Source organism: Tyto alba, unplaced genomic scaffold, assembly GCF_018691265.1.
Source record: "Tyto alba isolate M040663 unplaced genomic scaffold, T.alba_DEE_v4.0 Super-Scaffold_39, whole genome shotgun sequence".
Taxonomy (NCBI): domain Eukaryota; kingdom Metazoa; phylum Chordata; class Aves; order Strigiformes; family Tytonidae; genus Tyto; species Tyto alba.
The window spans coordinates 7,760,547-7,787,753 of NW_024881314.1; the positions used below are offsets into that span (position 1 = coordinate 7,760,547).

The 27,207-nt window shown below is 43.5% G+C and overlaps 2 protein-coding genes across 3 annotated transcripts in view; one reads left to right on the forward strand and one right to left on the reverse strand.

Moving 5' to 3' along the window:
* Window positions 1–14,829, reverse strand: part of GRB2 (growth factor receptor bound protein 2) — a 61,836-nt gene extending 47,007 nt beyond the window's left edge. The window contains exons 1-2 of one of the 2 annotated variants that reach the window (XM_042802412.1): window positions 14,564–14,829; window positions 561–775 (exon numbers count right to left, since the gene is read on the reverse strand). In XM_042802412.1, the coding sequence (XP_042658346.1) occupies window positions 561–638 (78 nt within the window). In that variant the 5' untranslated portion in view covers window positions 639–775; window positions 14,564–14,829. Of the gene's footprint in view, window positions 1–560; window positions 776–5,910; window positions 6,039–14,563 lie in introns of those variants that run through there. The other variant, XM_042802413.1, reaches the window with a different exon arrangement.
* A 270-nt stretch (window positions 14,830–15,099) lies between these two features.
* The window catches only part of TMEM94 (transmembrane protein 94), a 49,860-nt gene continuing 37,752 nt past the window's right edge, over window positions 15,100–27,207 (forward strand). The window contains exons 1-2 of the mRNA XM_033002336.2: window positions 15,100–15,225; window positions 23,387–23,513. Of these exons, the coding sequence (XP_032858227.2) occupies window positions 23,490–23,513 (24 nt within the window). The 5' untranslated portion in view covers window positions 15,100–15,225; window positions 23,387–23,489. The remainder of the gene's footprint in view (window positions 15,226–23,386; window positions 23,514–27,207) is intronic.

The following is a 27,207-nucleotide window of genomic DNA, read 5'->3' on the forward strand; positions in this document are numbered from 1 at the left end:
AATTCCTCTAATGCACTCCAGCATACACTTATATCTGCACAGATCCATTAAATATTCAGCCACAAGATTATCACTCAAGTTCATCAGGACCGAAGACAAAACTCAGCACCAATATTTGTCAGCCTGATGCTAAAAGATTATCTGCTGAGAAATAATCTAATCACTGTTCTTTGATAGTGGAATCCTTGGCAGGAGCCAAAGGAAAGGAATACCAAACTGATCTTGTTTACTTTAAGGGGTTTCCTCTTGCAGAAGTGAATTCAGTGTACAGATTATCTTGCACTTCTGCTTATTTGCTACCGTGTTTACAACCAAGTTTTCAAATATTCCATTCTTGGAAGAGAGAAATATGAGACTTCGGGATGCATGGTCAACACTTTCCCACTCTTAAAGAAGTCAGACTGGGATTGAGGAAATCTTGAGGTACCCTGTCCAAAGGAGATGGCGTTTGCTGGGGACGCAAAGGAGGGTCAGGTCTGTCGGACAGGAAGAGCCTCACAAGAGAAGCCGAAAAGCCCAGGGCGAAAGGGGGAACTCCGGGGCCCTTACCCTCCACTTACCTTAAGGATATCCCCCCGTTTGAAGCTCAGCTCGTCATCCGCGGTGGCTTTGAAGTCGTACTTGGCGATGGCTTCCATGCTGGGGCTGCCGCGCACGGCGGTGCGGGCGGTGGGAAGGAAGCGCTCCCCGAAGCCTCCGCTCCTCCCGCGGCCCGGCTCCGTCCGAGGCGCCGGCCCCGTCTCTCACATACAGGGAGGCCGGGGGACGATCCGCCCTAGGGGAGGGGGAGGAGGAGGAAGAGACGGGCCATTAGGGGAAGTGGCACGGATCGATGGCCGGGGCCGCGCCCAGAGCCGCTCCCTCCGCCCGGCGCGGCGCGGCCGCCGCTTCCTCCCGCCGCCGCTCGCCCAGGCCCGGCTCGCCCGAGTGACACGTCCCGCGGCCAATGGCCGCCCCGAGGGGGGGGGGGGGGCGGGAGGCGGCACCGCGGCCGGTACCGGCCCGCCGGGAGGAGCTGCCCTTCGCCCCGGGGCGGCGGGAGCCGGGCGGGCAGCACCCGCCGCCGGCGCCGCTCCACCGCGCCCGGCCCCGGGAGGGCAGGTCCTGCGCTCGCCCGCCTGGCAGCGGCACCGCCTCTCCCGGGAAGCCGCCCGCTCCCCGCGGGTCTCCGCACAGCGGGACGGGACGGGACGGGACAGGCGGGAGGAGCAGAGCCGGGGCTCGGCACCGCTCAGGGCGCACAGAACTGAACCCCACCAGCTCCAGCCCACCACGGAGACAGGCGGCGGTGGCAGGGCGACGCGCTCCTCTCCAGACCGGTCACTCCCGGTGGGAGACGTGCAGCTTACACCAATAATTTGGGGGTTTTTTTTCATTCATACAGCTCATATCAATGTAAAGACAGCGAGTTAGACAAAGCAGAGAATACTTCCGTGGATCCTCTATAACAGGACTTTCTTGGAATTGAAAAGCCTATCAAAGTGTCCTCAAATAATATTACAGAGACAAAAGTTTGGGCCCACTCTAACGTAAAAGCAAATGTCCTGAAATTCCAGCGTCCCGAGCAACAGAACATGTTACAAAAAAGCTTCATAAGCACAGCACGAAAAATCAGCCAGTTCGCGTATCTCTTATGGGCCCAGAGAAGAAATTACATCAAACATGGCAAGGCATATATAGACCCACTGAAACCACTGAAAAGGCTTAGATCTTGATCTCGGGTTAGAATAGGAAGGATTTAATCTAACTCCAGCTATATCTGATAGCAGAGAAGGTAAAGGATCAGGAAAAAATCAAGTAAGATAGTCTGCAAGTTAAAAATCATCCTGAATACTGCTCTGAAGAACCAGCAGAGAGCTTGTACTTGTCAATGACAATTCAAGAGAGAAGAGATCTGACAAACACCAGTGAACCCACGCACCTGCTAATTCAGTCTCTGTGGTTATGGCCCAGAAAGAGCCCTGCTATACGCAAAGGCAGCAGATGGCAATAGTATTTTCTCATTTCAGAGAAAAACTTGCCTTACATAAATGCAGTTCAGCAATTAACATGCTTATATTCCATGAGTCCCATGTTTGCCCAACCTTCAGCTCCCCATAAAGAATAACGAAGCTCAAGGCAAACACCAGAAATGAGATTTCCATCACAGGAAACTGGCAGGATGAGAAGAGGTATTTACGGGATTCACCCTGGTCAAAAAAAGACCAGCTTAGCTAAGTCCCCACATGGAGAGGGCTCGGGGTTTTCTTTGGTACTCCTACACAGCACTACTGAAATGTCAGTAAGACTGACAAAGCTGTCAACAGCCATGAAGCTTGCAACTGAACAATCTGCCTGTGATACTGCAGCTATTGGAAATAAATATACTGGATCCAAGCTTTGACCAACACACGTAATTTAAATCAAAAGATGTATCATCTTAGCTATTTTGATGATTGTAAAACACTTTAGTTTTAACGCTGACGAAAAAGTATCTGTCTGATGTCAGTCTTCCACACTGTATTAACATACTCATGCAAACAGCAACAATAACTTCCCTTCGCTGGGAACATTTTCCCCTTGCCAGACTCCATCGTGTTCAGTTCACCATCTCCTCATCTTTCTAAACTGGCATCTTTTTTTTTTTAACTGATGGTATTTATATTTTTCTGCTATTGTAGGAATATTAAGAAGCAACATGAATGGCTGCATATGAAGCACTGGAAAATGCGAACATTTGTTCAAGCATTCAGTCTACATGTCCTGTACAGTTCATGGTAAACATCATCAATTTCTATGGCTTCTTAAATGAAAAATAATACTGGCAGCAACCTTTGGATGTTTCAAACAGCACAAAGCTACATTTGAAGATGCATACCATTATATGGGCATGCAAACACCATCAGCTAAGGGAACACTGCTTGAAAACACGAAGTTCCAAACCTAATAATGTAACAGCAAGTTCCACAACTTTAACAATACATTACAGGCTCAAGACACATTTAAAGAAAGAAATTACTGCCAGTTGATAAGTGTTCCTTTACTTGGGGTACACAAGTACTGCTACCTACTACTGCACTAGCATCTAAGAATTTTTTTTTTTTTTAACTGAAGGAGTTAATACACAACTTTCTTAGAGAAACTGATGCAGCATTTCCAAGAACTATACTGGCATTTCCCTGAGCTTAGCAATAGTACAATGCTGGGAAATTTTCCAGCACAATTCAAGATGAAAGAGATTCATCACGCAATTTTCTTTAAACATGCATTCATATTACTACCACCATCATATATATTGTCAGCATATAAAGCAGTGATGTTTCTAGGTAACAATACTAACAACAGTTGCAGTGTAGAGCACAACCATTATGACTTTAGGCAAAAGTGTAGGCACGAAAGTTACATGTAAATTAGGCAAAAGCTTTCGAAATATTAAATCAAGATACACAGCAAATGTTAGAAAAGGTAAACTTAGAACATCAATTCCCTTAAGTCATTTAGAAATCATTTGCTGTTCACTAATCTTATTAAATAAGTTCTTATAGACAGTCAGCCACATAATTATTAAAATACAAACAAACCAACTGCACAACAATGGAAAAAATAAGCCTATTGGAGAAGCAGCTCATGTTAGGTCTCTGCCCACTGAGAGCACAGCTGTAGGTATTCACTTTAGGCAGACAGCACTGAAACAGGACACGTAAATACTATAGTGTACCACAGCTCCACAGACTTCACATGAAATAAGATAGGTATGAATGAATAGCAATCAAAATATTAATACAATGAATACACACTATAAGATTTATCAGATGATCTTACTAGAGAAATGACTAAGATTTCTCAGAATATCAGTTTTTCCATGCCTTCTGGTGATTTGGGGCAAGATACTTTTCTTGCTCTTAAAAAATCTGGGATGGGGAGAGGAAGAAAAGGCAGCACATGCAGCTAACACTGAATTCTTACTACCAATACAGTGCTACAGCTCAGGATGGAATATAAGTAATTATAAATACAACTCTCCCTGTTGTAGCCACTAGGAAACAATTCTCACATTCTTTTCAACAGATTATTTCAAAAACCACACAGGCAAAGGTAGGTTTTTCATACTGCTCTTACAAACAGCATTTTTTCTAGCAAGTGAGAGCTTTCTCACTGTTCTCTTTCCACTGTTTTACTGTTCTTCTGGAAAGTGATATGGGCAGGAATAGAACAGACAGCTTAGAACACCCAAAGCAAGGGAAGAAAGAAGATACATTCACTGGAAGATTTCACAAAGAACCGGATCCTAAGCTTCATCAGCTGTTATAGGACAAAACATTACTGAGGGTGGTGGAAGACAAAATGTGTGGATACATCATCTGGAAGACATGCAGAAATGTTAAGTGCCAGGCTCTAGACAAAAGAATAGAAAGAAAGAATCATAAGGGCAGAGCACTAATTCAAAATAGCCAAATAAGGAAGTGTAACATAATAAATGAGTGAGGAAAAATATAAATTAAATTATCAACATATAAAAACCAGAACATTCAGTGTCATAAATGACACTCAAAATCTACCAGCTTAGTATGTTTCAACTTCCTTAGGCACATCTTGTCAGAGAACACTTACAAAAATAAGCTACAGCACAAAGCACTGATAATACTTATCAGATCAAATCACTTTATCAGGTAATAGAAAACTTCACCTCTGCCAAAATTTATTCATTGCCGCTTTTTTTTTTTCCCCTTCTTTTAAACTGTATAAAGGAGCTTTAAATGTTACAAGCTTGCCTAGTATTATGAAATACTTAAAACACTACATGACTTAGTCATTGTAAAAGATGATAATAACCGAAAGGTCTTTTTTTGGCACAAATTCTCAATATCCAAAGTTTGCACAGAAATGGATTGTAAACAACACTGTGTCTGAAGAAGATTAACAATCTACAACCGTTCAAATTTTGGCCCTTGACCACAGGCATTTAATAATTTTTAAGACAAGGAATGAACTTCCCTAAACACTACATTTATCTATGAATTACTCTCCTGGTTATTAACTGCACTACAGAATGTTTTATAACCTAAAGAGAAACATAGAAGTCCGAGACAGATGTAGGAGTTAACAAGACTGCATCCTTGTCTTCTATAAATGATTTGAAACTATATTGGCAAGTTCAACTTTATCCCACAAAACCAACACTGAATCTCAAGCAGGAAGTTCAGAAGAGAAAGAAGAGGCTAAGAGAAAAATGTCTGTCTCTGTCACAGAAACTCAAGTTTGAAGCATGACTCAAAAGGTCTTCGGAGAAAGAAAGGTATGGATGTTAACCTGCCTACAGGGTATTCACAACCTTTTAACCTTTGGAAGCGGCCTGAAGTTACGGAACTCTTCTGGGGAATATGAAAAATAAGCCCCAAGAACTACCACCAGCCACCAGTTCACAGACGACGGCAAAGCGGAACGTGTCCCAAGACTGAAACCCGTCCGGGGGCCGCAAGTGCGGAGAGCGAGGGCGTCCCGCCCGGCAGATAAAGCCTCTACAGCCCAGGAGCTTACTCCAACCCCCACCCGCGGCGCGGCCAGCCCCGCGCCGCACAGCCCGCACCCCCGGGACGCGCCCAGCGCCCCACGAAGGTTGGGGCCCAGCGGGGCGCAGCCCCACGGCCGCGGGGCGCAGGGGCAGCGCGGAGGCGGCTCCACGGCGGGGAGAGGCGGAACACCACCCCACCCCCCCACCCCCCCGGGGGGCCCAGGCCGCGGCACCGGGGGACGCCCGCCGCCGCCGGGGCTCAGCGTGTGTCCGTCCCCCTTCTCCCCCCGCCCCGGCGAGGCCCGCGGTGGGCAGCGGAGCGGGGAACCCGCCAGGAAGGGCCTTCCCCGCGCCGCACCGGGGCGGGAGGGGGGTCGGCGGCCCGCCGCCCGCCCTCCACACACACCCCCTTGACTCACCGCGCAGCGCTGCGGGGCGCGGCGCCGCCCCGACCGAGGGTCCTCGCCGCCCGCCCGGCCCCACGCGGCCCGGCCGCCCCTCCAGCGCCGCCTCGGCTGCCGCTACGGCCCCGTCCCGCTGCCGCCGCCCCCCCCCCCCCCGCCCGCCGCCTCCTGCTCCGCTGCCGCCGTTCCCGCAGCAATTCTCGCGAGAGCGGCCCTGTCAGCCGCCCTTCACCATCGCGCCCCGCCCAGTGCGGGAGCCGCGCCTGTGCGGGCGCCTCCCGGAGCGGCGGGCGGGCACTGCGCATGCGCAGCGGGGAGCGCTCGGTGCGCGGGCCGGGGCTGGAGCTGCTGTGCCCGCGGTTGCCGCGCAGCTCGGCACACGGCCGGCCACGCCGCGGGATTTGCGTGGAAAGGCAGCAGTCGAGGTACAGAGCCCTCCCGAGGATCGGAGCGGTACGGGCCGCGCACTATCTGAGTGTATTAATCCCCGGGAGAGGAGGCCCTGAGTACAGGTTTCCGGAGGTGAAACGGCTCAGGGTTTGTGCAAAGTATTTGCCTGATTTATCTGCGGCTCCGCTTGTCTGAGAGACAGGGCAGTCTACCACACCGCGGAGCTAGGAAAGAGAAATTAATTTAGAAGCTACCTGTAACTCCCAGGGAAAACTCGGCGTTAAAGCCGAGCTTGTGCAAGCAGCGGGGCGCAGAACTGCTCCCCCAGCTTGGACAGCAGAGGCTACACCTGGCAGAGCCGTTACGTGGCAGCTCCCGTCCCTGCCGAGCACTAAGGCACCCGTGCTGTAGGAAAAACAGACAACAGTGTGATCACACATTGCAATTAAAGTATGCACGGAGGGCACAATTCAGATTGCGCAGGCGACTAATTCCGGGGTTTAAATATATGACCCTCCTAACATTCTTTTAGCTTGAAAAGACTAATTACAACATACAGTGAAACAGTTGCTCAGGTAAACATCAGGCCTCCATTCCTTGATAAAGCCACTGAATAAAAATGCTTTCCTTTGGCTCTGGAGAGGAAAGCTGGTTTCTGAACTAGAGGCTTCCTACAACTCTACTCCCACTCCTCTGAAAGGATGAGCCAACTATAGGGGGTTACTTTTTTGTCTTTTTTTTTGGTTGTCTAGGTTGCTCCCCACTCCCGCACCCCCAAAAAGATGCTGAGATTTGGAATGTGGGGTCTAAGCACAGCATGTACCACCACATTGAGACCTAAGCTGCAGAGTTCACATCTGAGCTCATGTAAATTCAGGATTATTCTGGATCAAGGTCTCGGTTCAAGACTACATCTAATTTAGGCATAGATAATTGATATTTTGTTTTATAACAGATGTGTATTTTTAGCCGCCAATTAAACCCACTTTTAAGTAAACCACCACACTGGTTGATCTCCCTGGCTGTACTCTACCAGGGGGGTTTCATGGTTTCATCCATACCAAGATCAGAATAACATCAGACTATATATTGCTACCTCAATACAATTTGGCTTACAAACCATGTTCTGTCAGCAGGCAATGTTTGCATTCTCATTCTAAATGCTTAAGCAGCTTGATAAAGATTCCAGAGAGGTTATTTTTAGATGAAATTTCTGGTTTAAACCCTCAGCAAGATTATTTTTTCATCCTAATAGCACTGTACCTAGGGGGTTTTATCTTATTACCAGATTTGGGTGTTGGAAGGTATGAATTCTCCCAATACTTCATTCAAAAATTGGAAAGGGTGGAGAAAAGGAGCTATAGGAGTTGAAGATGTTACAAATGTTTCAGACATTCTTTCTGAGGATGCAGAAGTGATTTATCTAGGATGACAAGGATTTATGAAATTGGAGCTAGATTCCAAGATCCCTCAAGTCCCCAGTACTTGTTCCCAGAACAGGTTTACAGAATCTCTGGTTTCATGTATGACCTCAAAATGAGGATTTAGAAGTTCTTAGTAAGCCTTCTATAAGTTAAATAACATCTCAGAAAAGTTATAGCAGCTACTTTTAGCTGGACTTGAAAAGCCAGATATGGCTAACAGCTGCCAGTTGAATGATAGCTACTTTAAGAGGCTGCAGCTGCCCGACTTTAAAAGGGCAGTCCTAGAAAGTCAAACAAGCAACAAATTTTAGAAATAGCAGAGATCAAAGTGTTATAGAAGGATATTCCTGATAAAGCAGTTGCTGAGATATAATTGCTTGCAAACCAATTAATGTAGAATGTTCCTCCAGCTTGCAAACAAGTTAATGCTTTAGAAAAATATACAACTTACTGTGCAAATACAGTGCAGCTTCACCACAGCAAAAGCTGTGATCCTGGTGTAGGTAAGCAAGGGTGAAAAAGGCAACAGAGGCATTGTTTTGCTAGAGGATCAATTTCAAATGTTTCTTGTAGTCTAGGAATAGCTTGAATTTTCTATGACAGTTCATGGTGATAAAATATAATCTAAGATTAGCTCTGAGTATTTTAAGAAGTACTAAGGGGAAGAAAATCTTGGTGTTTGACATTTCTTTTGGATACCTTTTTAAACTTCAGAGCAGTCTGGGGAAATAAATGTATGGGTTTTGCTATCAATAGATCAGAGAAATATTTGTTAAAAACTGTATTTTTGTGTAAGCAGCCACTCAGTTTAAGATTGCTGCTTGGAATATTCATCTTAATACCATGTTACTGACTCAAGATGATAGTTACTGATGACATGATGTTTAACATTAGTAACAGCAATTATGTTAGTGCAAATGTTACTGAAGGCAAACCATAGTGATAATATGTGCTTTATCTTGACATGGTCTTTAAACTACGCTCCATTAGTGTCTGTGTCCTTGCAATGGAATTTAATTATTGTGGAAAATTTTATATTATTAGGACTCAGAACTCCCACCATATGTCATCTAAAGATTAACCTTTTCTAGTGTTGTCACAGCAAATGCATGAACTGAGTGTATGTTGTCCTAATGTATTGCTTCCCCAGCTGAGCAACTCTGGCATGTATTAAGAGATGCTATGTACATGTTCCTAATTTTTGTCACAATCTTAGTGCTACTGTATGCAGTAAATGTACTTCCTTGTAGGGCTGATGCAAGAAGCTAAATGCTAGCCAGGAGATATTCTAGACTGTTTCTTTTCATTCAAGGCAATAAAGTGACCTCTTGCTCCCACTTGCTGAGAGCATCAACACATGCAACTTCAAAGGTGGTTTTGAAAACTAAGCATAAGAGCTTAAATTGGAGCCCAGGGGCCTCTGCCTCAAACAAAAGAGCAGCTAGGAACTATTGGGAGAGCTATTGAACTTAGAGAGGGTTCATAGTCAGAAAATATTTGCTCTAGCTTTGATTCATATCTGTTTTCTCTATTGGCAAACACAAGTTAAAAGCTTGTGAACTGACACAGTAATGAAAGAATGAGCTAGTGTGGTCTCTGTGTTCTGCGTACACTGTGAGCAAATTTAACTACAGCAGAATCTTTCTGTTGATAATGAAGACACAAAGCACCCAGAAAATTATCATATCTCTCAGGTGGGACAGAAGCTGCCACAAGAAAAATCCAAGCTTGAGTGGAGAACAAAAGTGATCCTTAATTTGTGGTTCCTTGATTTGTAGATGTTAACTTGATACAAAGTTGCATGAAGCCAAATTCTTTAAGGCTTCTAGTTAATGAAGAGGAAAAATCTAACATCCGATTACTTGAGATACTGTCAGTATCAAAAATAAAACCGGGTGGGTGTAATTCCCTTGCGCATGAGTAGGAACTGGTTGGTGGTTGCTGAAATCTGACATCACGTCCCAGCTCTAACAGAAGGAACCTCTGGCCTTGAGTAAGTCCTTGCTTCACCAGCACTGGTGTTTCACAGGCAGATCACCTTCTTGACAAACTTCTGAAACGTAAGCAATTGCTTTAAAACAATGTGGCTTAACCCTGTGTTCCATGTGCTTCAGCCTCTGTGTCTGCTGAACCAGAGGGAGCTTTTCTGCTAGAGCTCTCCAATATGTCTCACTTCATCCTTTCTGCAGTCTTTACAATTGTTCCTAAGCCTATTCTCCTCAGACATGAGGATCTGCAATCACCATGAACTACAATACACAGTTTCCAGTTTAAGAAACTTTGTGTCTGTGGCAATGAGGTTTTTTTAATGACATATGGCACAATAATTATAATAAAATACATTGCTAATATGCACCCTTCTTCCTCTGATGCATTTCCTGATTTCAAATAATTGTAGTGATTTTTTTTTTTAAATCCCTGACTGCTCAAAATTTCACATTGTGATTCTGCATTATGTTGCTGCAGTTCACATAGCGTAACACTGTATGTGTCATCTGAGTTGTACATAAGCAACCTGATGTATGAACCAAGACAGAAAGCTTCCTCCTATAGAGAACAATTCAGACAATCTGCTATGGGGAATGTAGAATAGAAGTAGATAACTCAAGATAGCCCTGATCAATTTTCTTGCAGGCTGAACATTTAATGCTATGACTGTTCTGACAGCTGTAAAGGAACTGACTTAACTATATACCTCTGTCTGAGATGCGCAGAAATAAAGTGGGTGCGGCAAATAGGAGAATGCCAGGAATGTAGGCACAGCAAGGAGGGAATGCTGGGAATGGGGCTGTTGATGTTTGTTGCATGAACATTACCTTCCTGCCTTTGGTTTCTCACATCAACCCATGTTGGCCTCCGTGTAATAATCAAGCCAGGGGCATTAGCCATAAAGTCCAAAACTATTCCATTTACTAGATATTTGAGTCTGTCTTGGAGAAGTGGCTTCATCAGACATGCCTGATGCAACAGAAGAGCAATTAATATGACCTGCTTAAGGAAGATGCTAAACACATTGAGAAAATGTAGCATCTAGGTGCTAGTCTTAAAGTCAAGTCATGTGCAACAGACCTGCAGATACTACTGACAGACAGAAAAGGCAACAAATCCCCTTCATTCATAATTAAGTATTAAAATGGTCACCAAACGAGCTTGGCCCATTGATGGAGTCTACAAGACTTAACTGGTATTAGTAGAGTTTCTCTGAAACCTTAATTCAAGATCTAGGTTTCTGGTATAGGATCTCCCCACATGCCTGTATCTGGAACATTGTGTGACTGCTAATCAGACAGCAAAGCTGAGGAAAAAAACCCTGTCCAAATGTGTTTTCTGTGTCTATTCTTTAGAGACCAAGATAGTGAATGGATTGGGTAACTCCTTTGCTATATTTTGACTTGTTTCACTTTAGTTTGCAGCTTTGCCTTAGTGATAAAGGCAACAATATCAAAGGGATAATAGATGTATACACATATACACAATATAAATTTCCATATTCTGCAAACAGGGAAACAGATACATAGAGGGCTTGCCCAAAGCCATACCATAAACTAACACCGCAACGTTCAACAGCATTAGGAACAGAATCCATAGTTCTTGACTTCTGAGTCTTGCTGTAACCATCAGCCAGTTCTCCCTGTTCAGAAACCCTCCTAATGCTCTGCTCTGGCTCTCACATACGTATTGAAATGTTATCACAACTGTCTGTTTCTGTGAATCTGTCCAAGTGCAGTAAATAAGTGTTGGTGCTTGTGACCCAGACAGAACAGCTGATCTGCTGAAACAGCTTCACAATTTTAGTTATTACAGATCTCAAGAGCACTTGTAAAGCAGCTTAATCACCACATGAGACAAACAGGGACTGTTCTGACTTTTATAGACCAGAAGACAAGAAAAGTTAGCTTAGCCTCAACACTAGAAGAAAAAAGGTCCAAAACAAAACCACCCATGAGTCTTACAGTAGAGCTGAGTGAGCTTGGAAGAATGCAATAAAAGCAGATTCTCTTCCACACCACATGTGTTTCTATGGTCACACAGAGAAGAAAGGACAAGATTGCAATAAAAATGACAACGTAGGGAACGCTGTTCTACCTGGGAACTGTAATAGCCATTGCTGACATTAAGAAATTAAACAATAAAATGAGTTGGCTAGGGTCACCCAGAGCTGCTTAAGCTCTGAAAGGAATCTGTAAAAGGGAGCCAGATCCAACTATAGTGTGCCATCTCCCCTTTCTTCAGTACAAAAGGGCTTCTGCTTTCTTCCTACTCCCAATTCAGTCATCTGTCATTTTCAGGACAGCTTGGGATTGTCAGTTCAATTACCTTTCAGTTTGGAGAAAAACAAAGCAGATGCTGTTTTTTACTAAAAGGCAGAATCTCTCTCTTTTGAGGAATATATCATCTCATTTTTTATAATTAGACATTGAATTATGATCATCTCCCTTATTTATTAAACAATACACAGGAGCTGGGAAGTAATATCATTCAGCTAAAATGAAATACTACCTTCCCTACAGCTTTGGTAGGGGTGTTGGTCAACTCAACTACTGCTTTTAATTTTTAAGACTCAGACAGCTATTGTATCAATCTTCCCCTTTTAATTCCTCCTATCACTACACACATACTAGAAATATGGTCAATTCTTAGTATCTGTCATGAAATGTGCAAAGGGGTGGGGGAATCAAACATACAGCAATTGCCTTTTCTAAACAATACAAAATTTTCTCACCAATTTAATTGATTTTTAAATTATTTTCCACCACTGTTCAGATATGCTACTCATCAAATAATGATTAAAATGCAACTTGAACATCTTGCCAGAGAGCTTAACTAATAATAAAAAAGGCAAAAAAATATTTTTTTGCATACAATACCTGATTTAAAGTGGTCCTACTCAAATTTTCATGTCTGCTCTACCCGCAGCAGCACACTGATGAGGACTGACTGAAAGGCACATGCAGGGAGGTCAAATAGTTCCCTTGGATCTGTCAGGCACTGCAAGCCATTCAGAGGCGGAAGCATACTGCAAACTGAGCCATGAGCCATGCCTCTGCCCATATGTTGTGGTCCCAAGAGGAGACAGTATATCCCTGCGCTGAAGACATGGTGAGCATGAAATTAAGCATTTTCAGACTATACACATAGGTTTGCAGTAGCTGCTTCATTTCTGTAAACTCACTTCCTACCAAGATGATATAGGAGGCCTTTACACAGTGAAGCAAATCCAAGAAGTACAAGGAGGTGGAAAAAAGCACCCAAGGAATAGTTTTAATAGGTATTTTGAAACAAGTATGGGAAGTGATCTTAATTTGCAGGCAAAATTGACTGATCAGAGTTTTCCATACCAGAATATTATATTACTATAAACATCCAGAAGTAACATTATCTTGTTTACCTTTAGACCATTCATTCACAATTCTGCAATATTAAAAAACAGAGAGGATGGTGACTTAACATAAGACAGAGCACTTCCTTGTAGAACATGTCATTATGCCAAAGTTCTTAGATCCAAAAATCATACCAGTTTAGTGCCTCTTGAGTACTTCACAGCCTTTGCCTTGAGTTTTCCCTTTGTCATCTAGTACTAGAATACATGGGAAAAGTGCTCTCTGGATACCTGTCCTGTTTCTGAATCTATAGCAACATTGTCCAATTCAAGGGTGTTTCTACTCTTCCAACCAGCCTTGTAATAATGCATTTTGATAATGTTTTTCACTTAATCTCAACATGCTCTACAAGCACTCGGTCCTTAAATCACTCCAGGGTGAACAGTTAGATCAGATTTACCAAGGAGGAAATAAAGGCACAAATAGTTTTAAGGTCCACTCTATCAGCCCCTGTAACTGCATGTTTCATTGACAGAAATTCTATACGCAGCATATTTGTGAGTGAAAACAGGTTTTATTAGTGGCTTGTTCAAGACCCACAGGGAATCAGTGTCAGAGGCAAAATAATCCAGACTCCGGATCTCTGCTCAAGATGTACCTTTACTCTGACCTTTTATTTAAAACCTTCTAATTAAGTAGATTTTATTGGGGGGTGGGAAAAATCTAAAGAGAAATTAACAAGATGCTTATGTAGCACTAAGCACAACTCATGATCTTACGTGATTACAATTCCAGTAACACATTTATCCTTTTCCCCTTCCTTGTACTGTCTCTAAATTACACAGTAAAATTCCCCAGATCTGCCATTTTATTTCCTTCTGAGATACCAAAACCACTTACAGTGTCACTCAAGGGTGTTAGAGTTGTGGGGGTTTTTTTAACTGACTCTAGGGAATTGTTCTAGGTAACAACAAGCTCAGGAAAATCAAGAGTTTTGTGGCCTTCGTTCTCTTCACTAAAATTTAAATTGCACTTAAAAAGAGTTGAAATTACACTTGTAGAATCATGCACTCTGTATGTATCCAGGCACTGTGAAAGTAGACTGTCTCAAAGGAGTATCAAGTATACTCCCAGAATACTACATTCTCATCCAAAACTGCATCTGCAGGGAAAACATTGCAGAGCTTAATTAAGCTCTTCGTACAATTTATTGCCATAAAATTGCAAACAACTGCACCAGGCTTTGGCATCTGTAATTCAGCACACTAATGAGCATCAGTTTTGTAAAGAAAAATCTCAGGTGGGAACTGTCGCATCATAGCCAGGGATAACAGCAGCTCTGCAATGAATTACAGACACAGGAAAGGGCTTAAAACTAAGGGATATGCATCTTTTCAATTTAGACAGTCCACTATGAATTCAGAAAACAAAACGCAAATCTCTATACAGAGGCACACAAGCGGGCCATCTCTGCCTCACACCTCTGATTTCCTTTCCAGATTCTGCGTTGGTTTAGATTTCCCGTTAGATTACCGGCTCGGTACGTTTGTGTGCTCCTTCCCGCCACGGCTTCCTGTGCATCTGGCAGCCAGCGCGCTCCTTGGAGACTCCCGCTCAGTTGGTTACTCTACGGGAAAGACGGCTTTTCAGAGGGAGAGCTGCAGGTGTCACCCTCCTCTCGCAGAGGCACAGCCCTGCCAAAGGGACACCCCTCCTTGGCTGGGGCACCCACCACGGCCTGCCTTTGCCAAGGGGCTGGAGCCTCAGGGCGACCGGCCGCTCGCGGGCTCTCTCCATCCACGCGGACGTGCCCTTCACGCCCGAGCCGCTTCCACCGCCCCTCGGCACCGTACCTCCGACTGCAGCCGCGGGGCCAGGGGGATGGCCGCCCTGCCGACCGCCCCTCTCAGCGCAGCCCGCTCAGGCTCCCCTCAGGGCTAGCCCCGACCTGCCGCCAGGGCGGATGCTCGGCTTCGCGCGCCACCCTGGCCGAGCCAATCACCGCGCGGCATACGGGCGGTCGTGCGGGATCTCACCAACCAGACACCGGCTTCTTGAGGCCGCCCCGAAGCGCCACCGCGGGTCCCCACCGCCGTGGCGTCCCGCTTGCCAGTGACTCTGATGGCGGCCCCGGCGGCGCGGAGGGAGGCCCGGCGGGCGAGCGGCTCCGCCGCCGAGATTGCCCGGCGCGGCTGGTGAGTACGGGCTGAGCGGCGGCGGGGCGCGGCCGGGCTCCGTCCCGTCGGGGAGCGGGGCCGGGGGGGCCCGGCCGCTCCCTCAGCGGGGTCCCCACCTCGGCTGGAGGCTGCCCGCCATAGCGGGGGAGGCCCGAGGCAGAACCGGCGGCGATCCCGCCGCGCTGCCCTCCGTCCTTCGGGCCGAAGCTGCCGCGCAGCGCCATTCCCCTCACACACCCTCCCTTGGCACTTGGCCGGAGCGTTACTTGGTGGCGTATGAGGGACAGGAAATCATTAAAATAAGACCCAGAAAAGGCGCTCTCACACGTGTTAGCGACTCGGCGGGACATCTCCCACCGCTGAGGGACAGACTCCGCCTCGCAGCATCCCCCGCCGGTCACCGGCCTCGCCACCCTGCCCTCAGCCCCGAGCGAGGCGGGGGGCCCGGGCCGAGCCCCCAGCAGCGCAGACCAAAGCGGGGTGCTCCGGCAGCTGTGGTTTTGTACGCTGCTTAAGGGTCTTGGGGATGTCCCGAATTCTGACCAAAACGCCTTCACTAGTTTGCCTAGATCCCTTACACGCCTAGATAGCAGCTTCGACTCAGGCAGTTGTTTCATTTTGCTTCACTCCTGCCCCTACCTCGTTGCAGTCTTGGATCAGCAGTTGATAGCACACTTAATTTTGCCTCAGATGTCCACTTGTTTTATTTCCAAAAGCTGTGATCCACGTAGTTCTTGGATTACATTACTGCTGTTTGTTCATAGTTCGGGAGCTTTCTCCTATCAGGATAACACAGGCCATTATTGATAAGAAGAGGCCTAAAAATCCCAGTTAAAAATCCATTACATAAAGCATGAGAAGTTTGTTTTAGATTATACTATCTACCCAAAAGATAGCTAGAGGGGAAGGGGAGACCCACAGGCAGGAGCAGATAGTGTTTTAGTTACGACTCCCTGAGTTTTCACAGGACAGCTTGTGCCACAGAAGAGTTCCTTTGAATTAGTCTTATCAGTCTTAAAAGTGACTAAGATAGCAGCAGATGAGCATAAGCACCAGTCCATCTCCCTGAAGCAGCTACCAAGTAGTGCATATTTTCACACTTTCTGAGAAGAGGAAGCCATTATGGCATGGTTGTATAAAATCTTATTATTTCCCCCAGCAATTGTAGAATAAAGTTCCTATTTGAACAAAGAGCTTATACACCATGTGATACAATGGTATAGTAGTGCATGATCTCTATGAAACACTGTAGGTTCCTTAGAAATGCAAACTTCTATATAAACACACTGTTACTTAACAGCTGCTATACTGCATTAAACTACAGGGCTTGCTCAAATATAGCAAAATTTGAATAACATAGCAAGCAAACTAGATTTACTTTTTAAGAAGCCTGCTTAATACAGGCATGAATATAAATGTTATGCCAGTTTTATGCAAGGTATCTTTTTTTCTTCAGAATAGTGCTTTATATTTCTTTGTTGTCTTTTACTCAAGCACATTAAAGCACATTACATAATATTCTTAACCATGACCTTTTAAATAAACATGTTGCCAACATTTTTTATCTGATGAGAGAATTAAGATATTAGTGCTTTGAGCCTAGGTCACAAAACAAATCACTATTACTACTGCAAGTGGAACCAAGAAAACAAACCTCCTTCCTCTGATCTTCATATTACAGCTCTAAGTTTCTGTATCTTTGAGGCCACCCTTGCTTCTGTTAAAGTCCTAACCAAGCTAGAAGCCACAGCAAGTACTCCAGACACCAAACTACTCCACGCAGAAAGACAGTCCTGAAGCAGGTGCAGGTTGTGAGGGTTTATATACCCCTGTGGCTGGGTGGGACTGGCCAGGGGCCACAGGGGATTGTCCAAAAAAAAGGTCCTGTAGGGTTGGCCAAAAAGAGTCCTGCCAGGGCTCGGGCAGCTCCTGCAGGGAGCAGGATTTACTTTGGGTTGCTTGAGTTAATATCTGTGATTATGAGTGGGACCATTTGTACACTAAATAGGGCACTTTGGATCTTTGTCCAGAATGCTCTTGAATGAATAGTGGAGAGAAGTTCTTAAGGAGCTGCAGAGAGCTCCTCTGTTTTCCTTTCACAGTAGCGTGAGTCAGCTCACTGCCCTATTTCTAGACACAGTTCATCATACAAATGTTCATCATAAAACTTTCATTGAGCTTGTTGTGAGAATAGCAGAATACACCATCTACTGAACTGATCACTGTCTTCTAGATAAGGGCTGTGCTTTGCTTTGAATGAATGTGAACTTGATCTTGTTAATGGCCTTCAGGTGCTGGGCCTGCTTTGGGGAATGCCCAGAAAACACCTTCCTATCAGCATGGTATTTATTAAGTATCTCCAAATGGCAAACACTGGTTTTTGCCTAGATTTACTATAAGCTGTGCATATAACACCCTTATTTATAAACTGGAATTAAGAGAAAAAGCTATGCTTTTATCTGTGAGTCAGTGTACGTCAGCAAAAATTGATTTGCTAGAAGGTCCTATAAATATAGCACAGGCTTTTTCATTTTATTTTGTGCTGCTGCCTTTTTGTGTTTTTTTTTTTTTTTTAGCATTTCAGAGTTATTTTTTTTTTAATTGGAATTAGTTATACAGTCCTGGTTTCTGTAATAACTATTATCATGATGATGAATGACAGCTGTCACTTTAGCAGTGAATTCTTCCATACCTTTGCTGTAAAATATTTTAGTTGTCATTCAAGGCATCGTGCCACAAAGCAGATGATGTCTCATCGCTCTGCAGAAGCTGGAGGGGCCCTTACAACTTTCAGAGTTGTGCCTTTTGGTGCATTTTTCACTTTGATCCAGACTGTACACATGCTGTGTCTTTCTGTGGCAGGCTTAGAGTACCTGAAGCAGAAAAGATAAAGCAACCCTTTAATTCGCAAACACTCTGTTTTTTTTTTAACCAAGTAGAGAAAAAATGAACACAGCAAAGATATTTCAGATTTACTATACCTTAATTTGAAACAGTATCAGCCCTTGTGGAAACAGTAAGGTAGACTAAACTAGTTTGATGATTCTTTTGATCGTATCCATCAATTACTTCTCAACAGAACAAAATTAAAACAAAAATAAATGTGTTTTCGATAGTGTAGCATCTTGTTTTACCAATTTTTATCTTGCAAGTAAACCAATAGTCTGACTCTTACAAGCATGCCAAAACTACTTCCTACTGCCCTTCTCCCTCCTTGTTGCTCAGTTTTTGTTTTAAGCCACTGCTGTTCTTTAAAACAAATCTAATGTGCAAGTCCAGTGCTGAAGAAAGAAGAAGAGACAGAGCTATTTTTTACTGGAAAACTCTCAGCAAGTGAGATTTAAACAGGAACTAATTTTACCTCCAAAAGGCACACTTGTCAGCTGGAAGACAAAATTTAAGTTAATTTCAAGTTCAATCCTATTCCTGATTCAAGGTAAAATAGATCTCACTCTAATTCCTGTCATTTAGTGAGGGAAGCAAAGAAATCAACTCCTGATTCTTCACAACCGTGCACGAATGAGATATTTGACCACTGCCAAGTTGATAATACTTAGCACGTATACCACACTTATTCAGAAGATCTCACTTACTTCACAGGTACAAATACATTTATTTCACAGTCTTTCACTGAAGCAGATATGCATATCCCTATCTATAATCTAGGGTTACTGAGGCAGAGAATGTTTAGCTGGCCCAAATTTTGACAAGTTTTTTCACAAGCAGATACTGAAGCCAAGAAGTGTGGCTGCCAGCTCCCTTGCTGTAATTATGCTGTGCTCTCAAGGGGTTTTAAAGCAATTGACAGTATCACTTGATGCACCTTTGAAAGCACATGTATCAGCAAATGTGCCCATGTTGCAAATTATCAGGCAGACATCAGTTACTCATGAGTAGGAAGACCGTATGGTTTTGCTGATATCAAAACAATCAGCTCTAATCTAAGCCATTTTTCTCCAAGGCAGCTGCTTTTTTGGTTATTATCTGTTCCCCCGTGTTTCTATTCTCAGTGACAGATCAGTTCTTGAGGAATTCACTTTTGGCAGCAAGAAATGTTCAGACTCTCCATCATTTTTCATAGACTAATCTATGTCAGGAATTTTCAGTAAATAACATGAAAACATCAGTGATTGAACACTTCAGGGAAAACAGTATTAGGTTGATTTATTTTTCTCCCTAAAGACTTGCAGTTTCTGAAACACGTTTTTCTTTCCAAGTGTCTATAGGTTGTATAGTTTTCTGATCTTTCTGTTTGCTAGTTATTTTATACGTTCTCTAAGTAATTATCATGCTGTATAGTTTCTTAACAAATTTCAACACTGATACCTCATACTGGTGTGAGGTTTGGTTAAGTTGTGCTTTGAAATCCTTGCATTTCACAGGAGGATCTGATAGCACCTAGGTTTATTACCTAGTGTTATTTGAAAGATGATTAGGTAAACAAAAAGTTTGAATGGACCCTTGTAAAACTCTGCTTTTGCTGTTCAGAAGGATGTTTCAAACACTTGTTGATACTCAGATGAAGCTAGGAGACTTACTATTTGCTCAGGGCACTTCCAAACAGAAGTGAGTTTTGGGGTGACGAGAATGTATTTTTCAGATCTGAAAAGGTTTGGGTATCAGATACACATGAATACTGAACTTATTCATTCTTATGAAGATATTCTAACATGCATTGCAAACCTCTCCACATAGCTATGGGCTAACTATTGGCCAAGTTCAGCATACGGGATTTCCAGAGAGTTAGCTTGCTGTTAGTGATATATGCATTGGATTGAGTTATTTAGTGGACGCTATGTTGGGTTTCACTCTACCTAACAATTTGGAAGTATTTCTCAGGCTGAATGCAGCGTGATGACACTTGAATGCCACATCCAGCCATTTCCAAGTTTAATGAACTGCCCTAGGCATGAGAAACCTGAGGAGTATGGAGTGTGCTGGTAAAGTGAAAGGGGTAAACTGGCTGCAGTTTGAGCCTCTGGTGTCAGATTAGAGCAACCACAGCTTCAGGCATCTCTGATTGTCTGTGGCAGAATACTTGATGCCCAGAAACATGTTCCAGCAAAGCAGTCCCACTTCATTTCTGTCCTGCTGTCTGGCAGTTTCACATGTCAGTGTTATGAGTGACTAATTGCCTGGGCAGGCAGAAGAGAGGTAAGAAGAGGGAGGACAGAGGAAAGCAGATACTCTAATGTGGAAGTAATAGTACTGCACAAAACTCCTAGCATGGGTCCAGATTGTGGTGAGACCCTGCTGTTGGGTAAGGGTGATGGAGGGACATGTCTGGTGGTGGGAACTACAGGAGTCCCTGAAAGAGATGAGTCTGGGAGGGCAGCACACAAGGACCATGTGGGTCATGGAGTAGATGAATGAATATCTCTGTGCATCAGCATGTTGCCTACAGAATTCATGAACTGCTTCAGCTTCATTGTGTGAAGCTGCTTTTTGAGTGTTTGCAAGACCTCTGTAATGCATATGAGGTTTTTAGTTAGTATGACATAATTCTTGCAAATATGCTTGCAGGCTTGTTATTTTCATAAATTATGCACTTGAAAGAAAGCACGCAAATCACGTTTTACATGGCTCCAGTGCCAATCCTGTTGCAGAAACAGAAGGAAGATGGTTTATCATTGTAGCCTGTCTTTGCTTTTGACTTCAGTTTTCCTAATACTAAGATATTCTAACCTATCTAGAATTATCTGTGTTTGGAATTCTTGGTTCTAAATGAAAATTCTTGTTAAAGTGTAGGTCCACTTTGAAAAATGAAACATTCTGCCTGTTTTGTATATCCAGATTGGCACAGGAAATAATTGCTTTCTTTGCTTTCTCTGTTTGAAATGTTCACAATCTGACCATTGTTGGCCCCTTAAACTGGGGACATGAGAGGAACTGAACTGCTTGTGGGTTGCAGGGCAGTTTTTCAAATTTTGGAGAAGCCTTGAGCATGTAGGATGATGAAGCAGCACTTCTTGCACCACTGATTACTTTTGCAAGCTGTTGTTACATTGTTCAATATAATAGCTTTTGAATTTCTCTAGATGGGGAGTATTCACTCTTTCCAACCAGTATTTAATATTTGTAATACGCTTGTTGTGTATCCTGCTTCCTAGCACTCAAGGACTTCAGGGTGGTGTTCCTAAGCATGAGGATGATGTGCCTTGAACTTTAAGGAATGGTGTGTTTTGCATTCAGTATCACATTTCAGTTTGCTGCCTAAAACAGAATGTCACCCACGGCAGTGCAGCAAATCCTGCCTCCTGCCCAGCTGCCTCCCCACACGGCCCCCTGCCCTCCAGCCAGAGCCACCCACCGCTGCTAATGAGAGGGGCTCCATGGGATTAGCACAAACAGTCCAGGATGTTTTCTCTTGTTCTGCTTTTGTGACTTTGGCTTCCCAGTTACCCAGCTGTGTCACGGATAATTATGCTTCTGAAGTCTACCTCCAGAGAGAAATTCAGGCACTTAACTTTTGTTTGAATGAGTGAGAGCACAGTGCATAAATCCTTCAGTAGATCTACTAATAAATCTTCTGTTGGAGAGGAGTAAAAAGAAGAATCATGAATTTATTTCTTAGCCCTTTTATTGTTAGTGACCATTTTCTCCTTAAAATCATCTCCTCTTGCCTTCCCTTATATTGAAGTCACTTGCGAGTTAAAAGCAAGATACTGAGGCTCTAAGCTGCTGTGTGCAAGCATACAAAAGTACGTTTTCCTCCTTCCCACTCCCAGCCCTCTTTGTCAGCTTTGCTCCAGTAACTTTGTCTGATCCTCTCTTTGCAATTGCTAATTGGCCTGGCAGGGATATGAAGTGACTGAAAATAGCTTCATTCCCTTGGTGTGTGCACATTGACAAGGGTCACAGAACAGAAAAGTAGGGCAGAGTCCAGACTTGTGGCTCATGCCAGCCAGCCGGCAGCCAAAAAATGGCACTTGCAGGTGCTGGATGCTGTACTGCAAGCAGTCCTTTGAAAACCAGCAGTCTGAATACTGAATGCTGCTTCCTGGAGTGCAGGTGCAGTTGTCCACATGAGAGGAAAAACATCTAACTCTTCCGCATGGGGCAGCAGTGGCTTCCTGAGTAAGCTTTGGATACCTTTTGTTTTCCTTGGAATGATAGAGCATCATGGAGAGTAGAGCTGTAGGTGACTGCCAGAAGGATGGGATCTCCAGAATCCTTCTTTGAAGAAGGCAGTATGGTATAGATCAGGGTAGTAATCCCAGCTGGCAGAAGCCAGTGCTGTTGTATCTAGGAAATGTGTAGGTGGTTTGGCTTGATTTGCAGATCTAGCTGCTTCATTGTTTGTTTGGATTTATGAGAAGTATACATCCAAGCCGTGAATTTGTGTGTGATATTAAAAAATAGATTCAGGAGTTACCAACCAACAAAAAGACTTTCCCAAAACCAATCATAGCATAATCTTATAATATCTTGTTGTGTTTATATATAAGAGAATCCTCTGGAGCAATGTACACAGATCCTCTGTTTTGACCAGAAAAGACATTTTGCATATGTGGAAGGAGAATGAATTTGTACCATGGGAGATCAAGGGGGAGATGGGCTAGAAGAAGGGTGTGAGTTCCAGAGCTGCTTCTTACCTCAATTCTATTAGAGTCCCAGTTTTGATAAAAAGAAAAAAAAAAAGGCCTAGTTCCCTGGTAATCTGGAATTGTTTTTATAACTTCTGGCCTACTTAATGGTGGTCAGATACATGTTCAGCCCAGCAGCGTAGCTTTGTCAAAGATTGGATGTGTTGTTCAACAAATGGAAGAATCATTACTGCAGGCTCTGTTAGAGATTAGCTGGACAAAGCTCCTGGTAGATAAGAATAGCAAGACAAATAGCTCTGGGTGACAGCATGCTCTAACACCTGGTGGAATCCAGTGCTTTGTCAGCTTTTTTTGGAGGCTTGCCCAAAAGTGTGTCAGGGCTGCAATGATTACTCTTACTCTGAGCTGCAGGGAACTTAATTCATCTGCTGCCAGTTTTTGGGGGGACTTAAGCTAATGGGATCAGTTCTGAGGGAGGGGGAGGGTTGATGGACTATTAGAAGCACTTTCAGCTCCCCAGTTCTTCTTTTAAAGACCAATCCTGTAATTTAAATTTTGTGAATATCATCACTTTCTTGTCCTAAAGGGAGTGATATGGGGAGATTGACTGCTTCTCCTTCTTGTTTCCACAGATGGTGATGTGATAAGTGTAGCCAAGCTCGTCTCTGCCTAGGAGACATTCTCCCCTGAAGAGCAATCCCCTTTTGCTGGACATGCTTACAGAACTGCATAGCCATGGACCTCAAGGAGAAGTGTCAGGTAGGCTTCCTGATAAGGGTGATGTCCACCTTAAATGTTGAGTCCTTTTAATTGTCTTTCATTATTTTGGGTCAAGACTCACCATTTGGTGTTATTATGTGATGGTATAATCCATGGTTAGTATCAAATTTGAGAGTTCTGTCACCTTCACATTGCTAGGGATGTACATATGTGTATCAGTAGGTGAATCCTTTGCAGGTTGGGACTGAGGCACCATGGTGGAACAACATAGGTGAAGTATATGCTATAACATATGCTGTGTCTTTCTTGAGGTTAAGGTAGGGCTTCGGTCCCCTGGACAATTAGCTTGGCTTCATTTGAGAGGCTGAATTCACTGAGAAGATTTTTTAAATAAACTAAGGGAATGAAATAATCTGAGCCCAATTTTCCTGATGATAAGTATGTATTTCTAGGGCAATTTCATGTCTTTCTAGGGAGTGCTGCAGGATGGTATTTCTAGATCTGTTTTAGAAAGTGCCGGATAAGTCTAGATACTGTATGGAGGAGCAATCTGTCTTTTGCTATCTTGCCATGCTTTGAGCTTCAAAGGAAAAAGGAGAGAGAGAGATCTTCATGAATAGCAGCTATAGAAGCTAAAAAGACATATCTGCTGTGGCTGACAGGAGACTGTAAACCTGGCACATGTTACTACTTCCCAAAGGTAAAATGATTTTGATCACTTTAGTGAATAATCTGATGATCACTTACGTTATAGCCATACTTCAGCAACCACTTGAGTATTAAATGTATTTTTCACTCAAAAAAATGAACTGGTTCTTATTCTGGATCCCAGTCAGAAATGGGACAGGTAGTTTGAGACCAGTGGAGAACATTATACACGCCAAGTTCTCAGCTGGCTCTGGTAAGAGAACATTCTTGGCTTTCCTTTTTGGTGTCCGTCTCTCCAGCACACTGCATACTTTGTCTGCCAGATCATGTTTGCTCTCTCTCTGTTACTCTGTGTGCATCCCTTTCTTGCTGTTTTATTTACAGTGCTTCCAGCATCAAGAACTGTTCTTTTTCACTAGTGGGAAAGTACCTGTTAGATAATCACCTAGATTCAGATCTGCTCTAACAGATTACTACAGCAGTGTAAGTGACTTAAAAGGTACTCAGTTTTTCACATCAGCTCTTGCACTTGCCTGCTAGTCTTCTTATTTGCTGGGTTTTCTGCCCTGTAGTGTGCTAGAACAGGGAGGCCTGGGCTTACTAATGCCTGAAGCCCTTGCTGGTATGCTCAAAGGATGTGTTAGAACTATGTTGTTTTATCTCAAATTGATGTATTACTATGGAGGTAGCATTCCAATGAAGATAATTATCTATTTATTCTCTTATTAATGACATCATGGGCTAATCTGGTATTGATCATTTTAAGAGATGACGCAATTACCATTCTGTACAGGAGTGTGTTCTGTTTAGGATCTGAGAGCACCAACACGGGCATTGCTGAGGCTGTGGCAGAGCACAGCAGGGACAATTTCACTGTAGGTCACTATCTTTGGTTCATCTCTTTCTCGTATGACATTCTTCATTGTACAACACTGGAAGAGCGTGTCAAATTGCTGGACAGGCAGCAGCATGGAGAATATTGTAATAGATTGTTAAAAGGCCTATTAGGAAAGTGTCCTGCACAAGGAGATTACAGGGACAATCATGGTGTTCTGAAGTCCTAGTCTCCTTTCCTGACTTACTGGAGTTTTTTCCAAGGCGAGATGATCACATTATTTTCAATAGGAATTAAAAAAACTACATTGATACATACAACTGCATTTTACAACTTACTTTGGATTCAGAGGAAAGAACATGGTTTTATTCTTGTTAGCTGTATATTATTTGGTGTTAAGGAGTTTGCTTTTTTTTTTTTTTCTTTTTTTTCAACACTGCAGATCCTTGTTTCATCCCCGTTAGGTGGAGTCCATCTTCCTTTCCAAAGTGAAGAACTTGGACACATATATGCTGATATGGGAACAAATTAACCTGCTATGTAACCTCAGTAGTAAATTTGATGCGCTAGGTTTATTTTAAAATGCTAAAAATAAAATGGACCCAAGTGAAAACATCAGTCCCAAATCTAGTTGAAAGCAATCTCTTTGCTCTAATATATGTGTGTGATGAAGAGTTAGCACTCCTGGAACAGACGACGTGCTCAGAGCACTGCTGCAGCACAGACATATGTCACTCAGAAGATGAGAGACTTTTCCTTTGGCTCCAGTCAGCTAATACAGTTCTGCTGTCAGAAATGGCTGAGGATCAGAGTCTGTCAGGTGTAATGTAGGCTGTCTTCCCATTTTTGCCAGAAGCCAGTCACTTCAGCAAAAGGCAGAGAGTATTTTAGGAGCAGTGCCAAAACCTTCTTAAATTAAATTGCTGATATCTTGTTCTTTCCTCTCTTCTCCTGACTTTTTAATTTTCTGTGTATTTCTGAAGTGAATTTAATACTTGTGAAAGGTGCCAGAATCTCTGCCACAAGACCCACTCAGCATATACGAAAACAGACAGCAGCACTGATCACCATAGGACAGTGTGACGCTCATGAGTTCGAGTTACTTTAGATGTAGGCTGTATTTGCAGCAACACAACTATTAAAAATTATTGACATCATCCATTCCCAGTTACCAATAACAACTGAGCTGTATTATCCCAGTGTGATTGCTGCAGCCTCGTTACAGCACCGTGCCTCCTGGCCAGAGCCTGGAAACGTGTTCAGGGAGCCTGTGCTGTACTCCACATTGCTCCAGCTATAGCACCGTTGGTCCTGAGCTATCTTGTTCCAGGACACCTAGCAAGAGCTTAAGTCCTACCTTTGGACTGAAAAGTAGCCCATGTCTTTTGCTTCTTCTCCCTTTGCCAGTAACTGTATCCCTGTTTTTATTCCTTCTTCTTCTGTAAAATCTCAGCTCTTCTTCCAAGGGCTTTTTCACAAACTGATCTGTTTTCCACAGGCATCTCTCATCTATGCTGCAGTTTTCATATGGGTCTCAGTCCCTGCTTTTATACTCAGCCTTTTATTTCAAGCCACAGTTTTATCTTCAGATCTGAATTTTACAGTTTCTGCTCTTTCATTCTGTTATTTAATGCACAAATGCATGTCCAGATGCAATTGATGATACCAGCTGGTATCAGAAGGAAGCTACATAGTACAAATTACTGCCCTACACAAAACACTTTAGAGCAAGGTCTCTCAACAGTGGGCTAAACAAGAAGAGGCAATTTGATCCATTTCCATTTGTGTTTATGACCAAAGCTGGAGTGTTTGAGCTGGAAGAAAGTTATGTTGGGACCTCTTAACTGTCTGAAGCACAAGGGTTATTCCTGGTATTGTACTGTCACTGACAATTTGCTTTATTCACATTCATTTGAGTCTCCAGAAGGTGCAGAGCCATGGGAAATAGATCAGCAAGCACTATGATAAGAGGGAGGTGTTATATGTATGTTGTGTGAGGGTTTGTCCATTCTTACCCGATGTTGTTGATCCTTTATTTTTTCTCCTTACTTTTTTGTGTTGAAGTGAGTAGGTGAGGAGTTTCTTAGCAGGAAAAGAGGAAGGAAGGAAAAATTGTGCCATTAGGACATTTTGTTCCTCTCTGCGGTTTAAAATTGTTGTCTAGGAAACAAAGTGCCCTACAGAAGGATGAAGGATGTCTTGCCTCTTTCTCCCCTTGCTTTCTCCTGAAGTTACATTAAATGCAGTGTC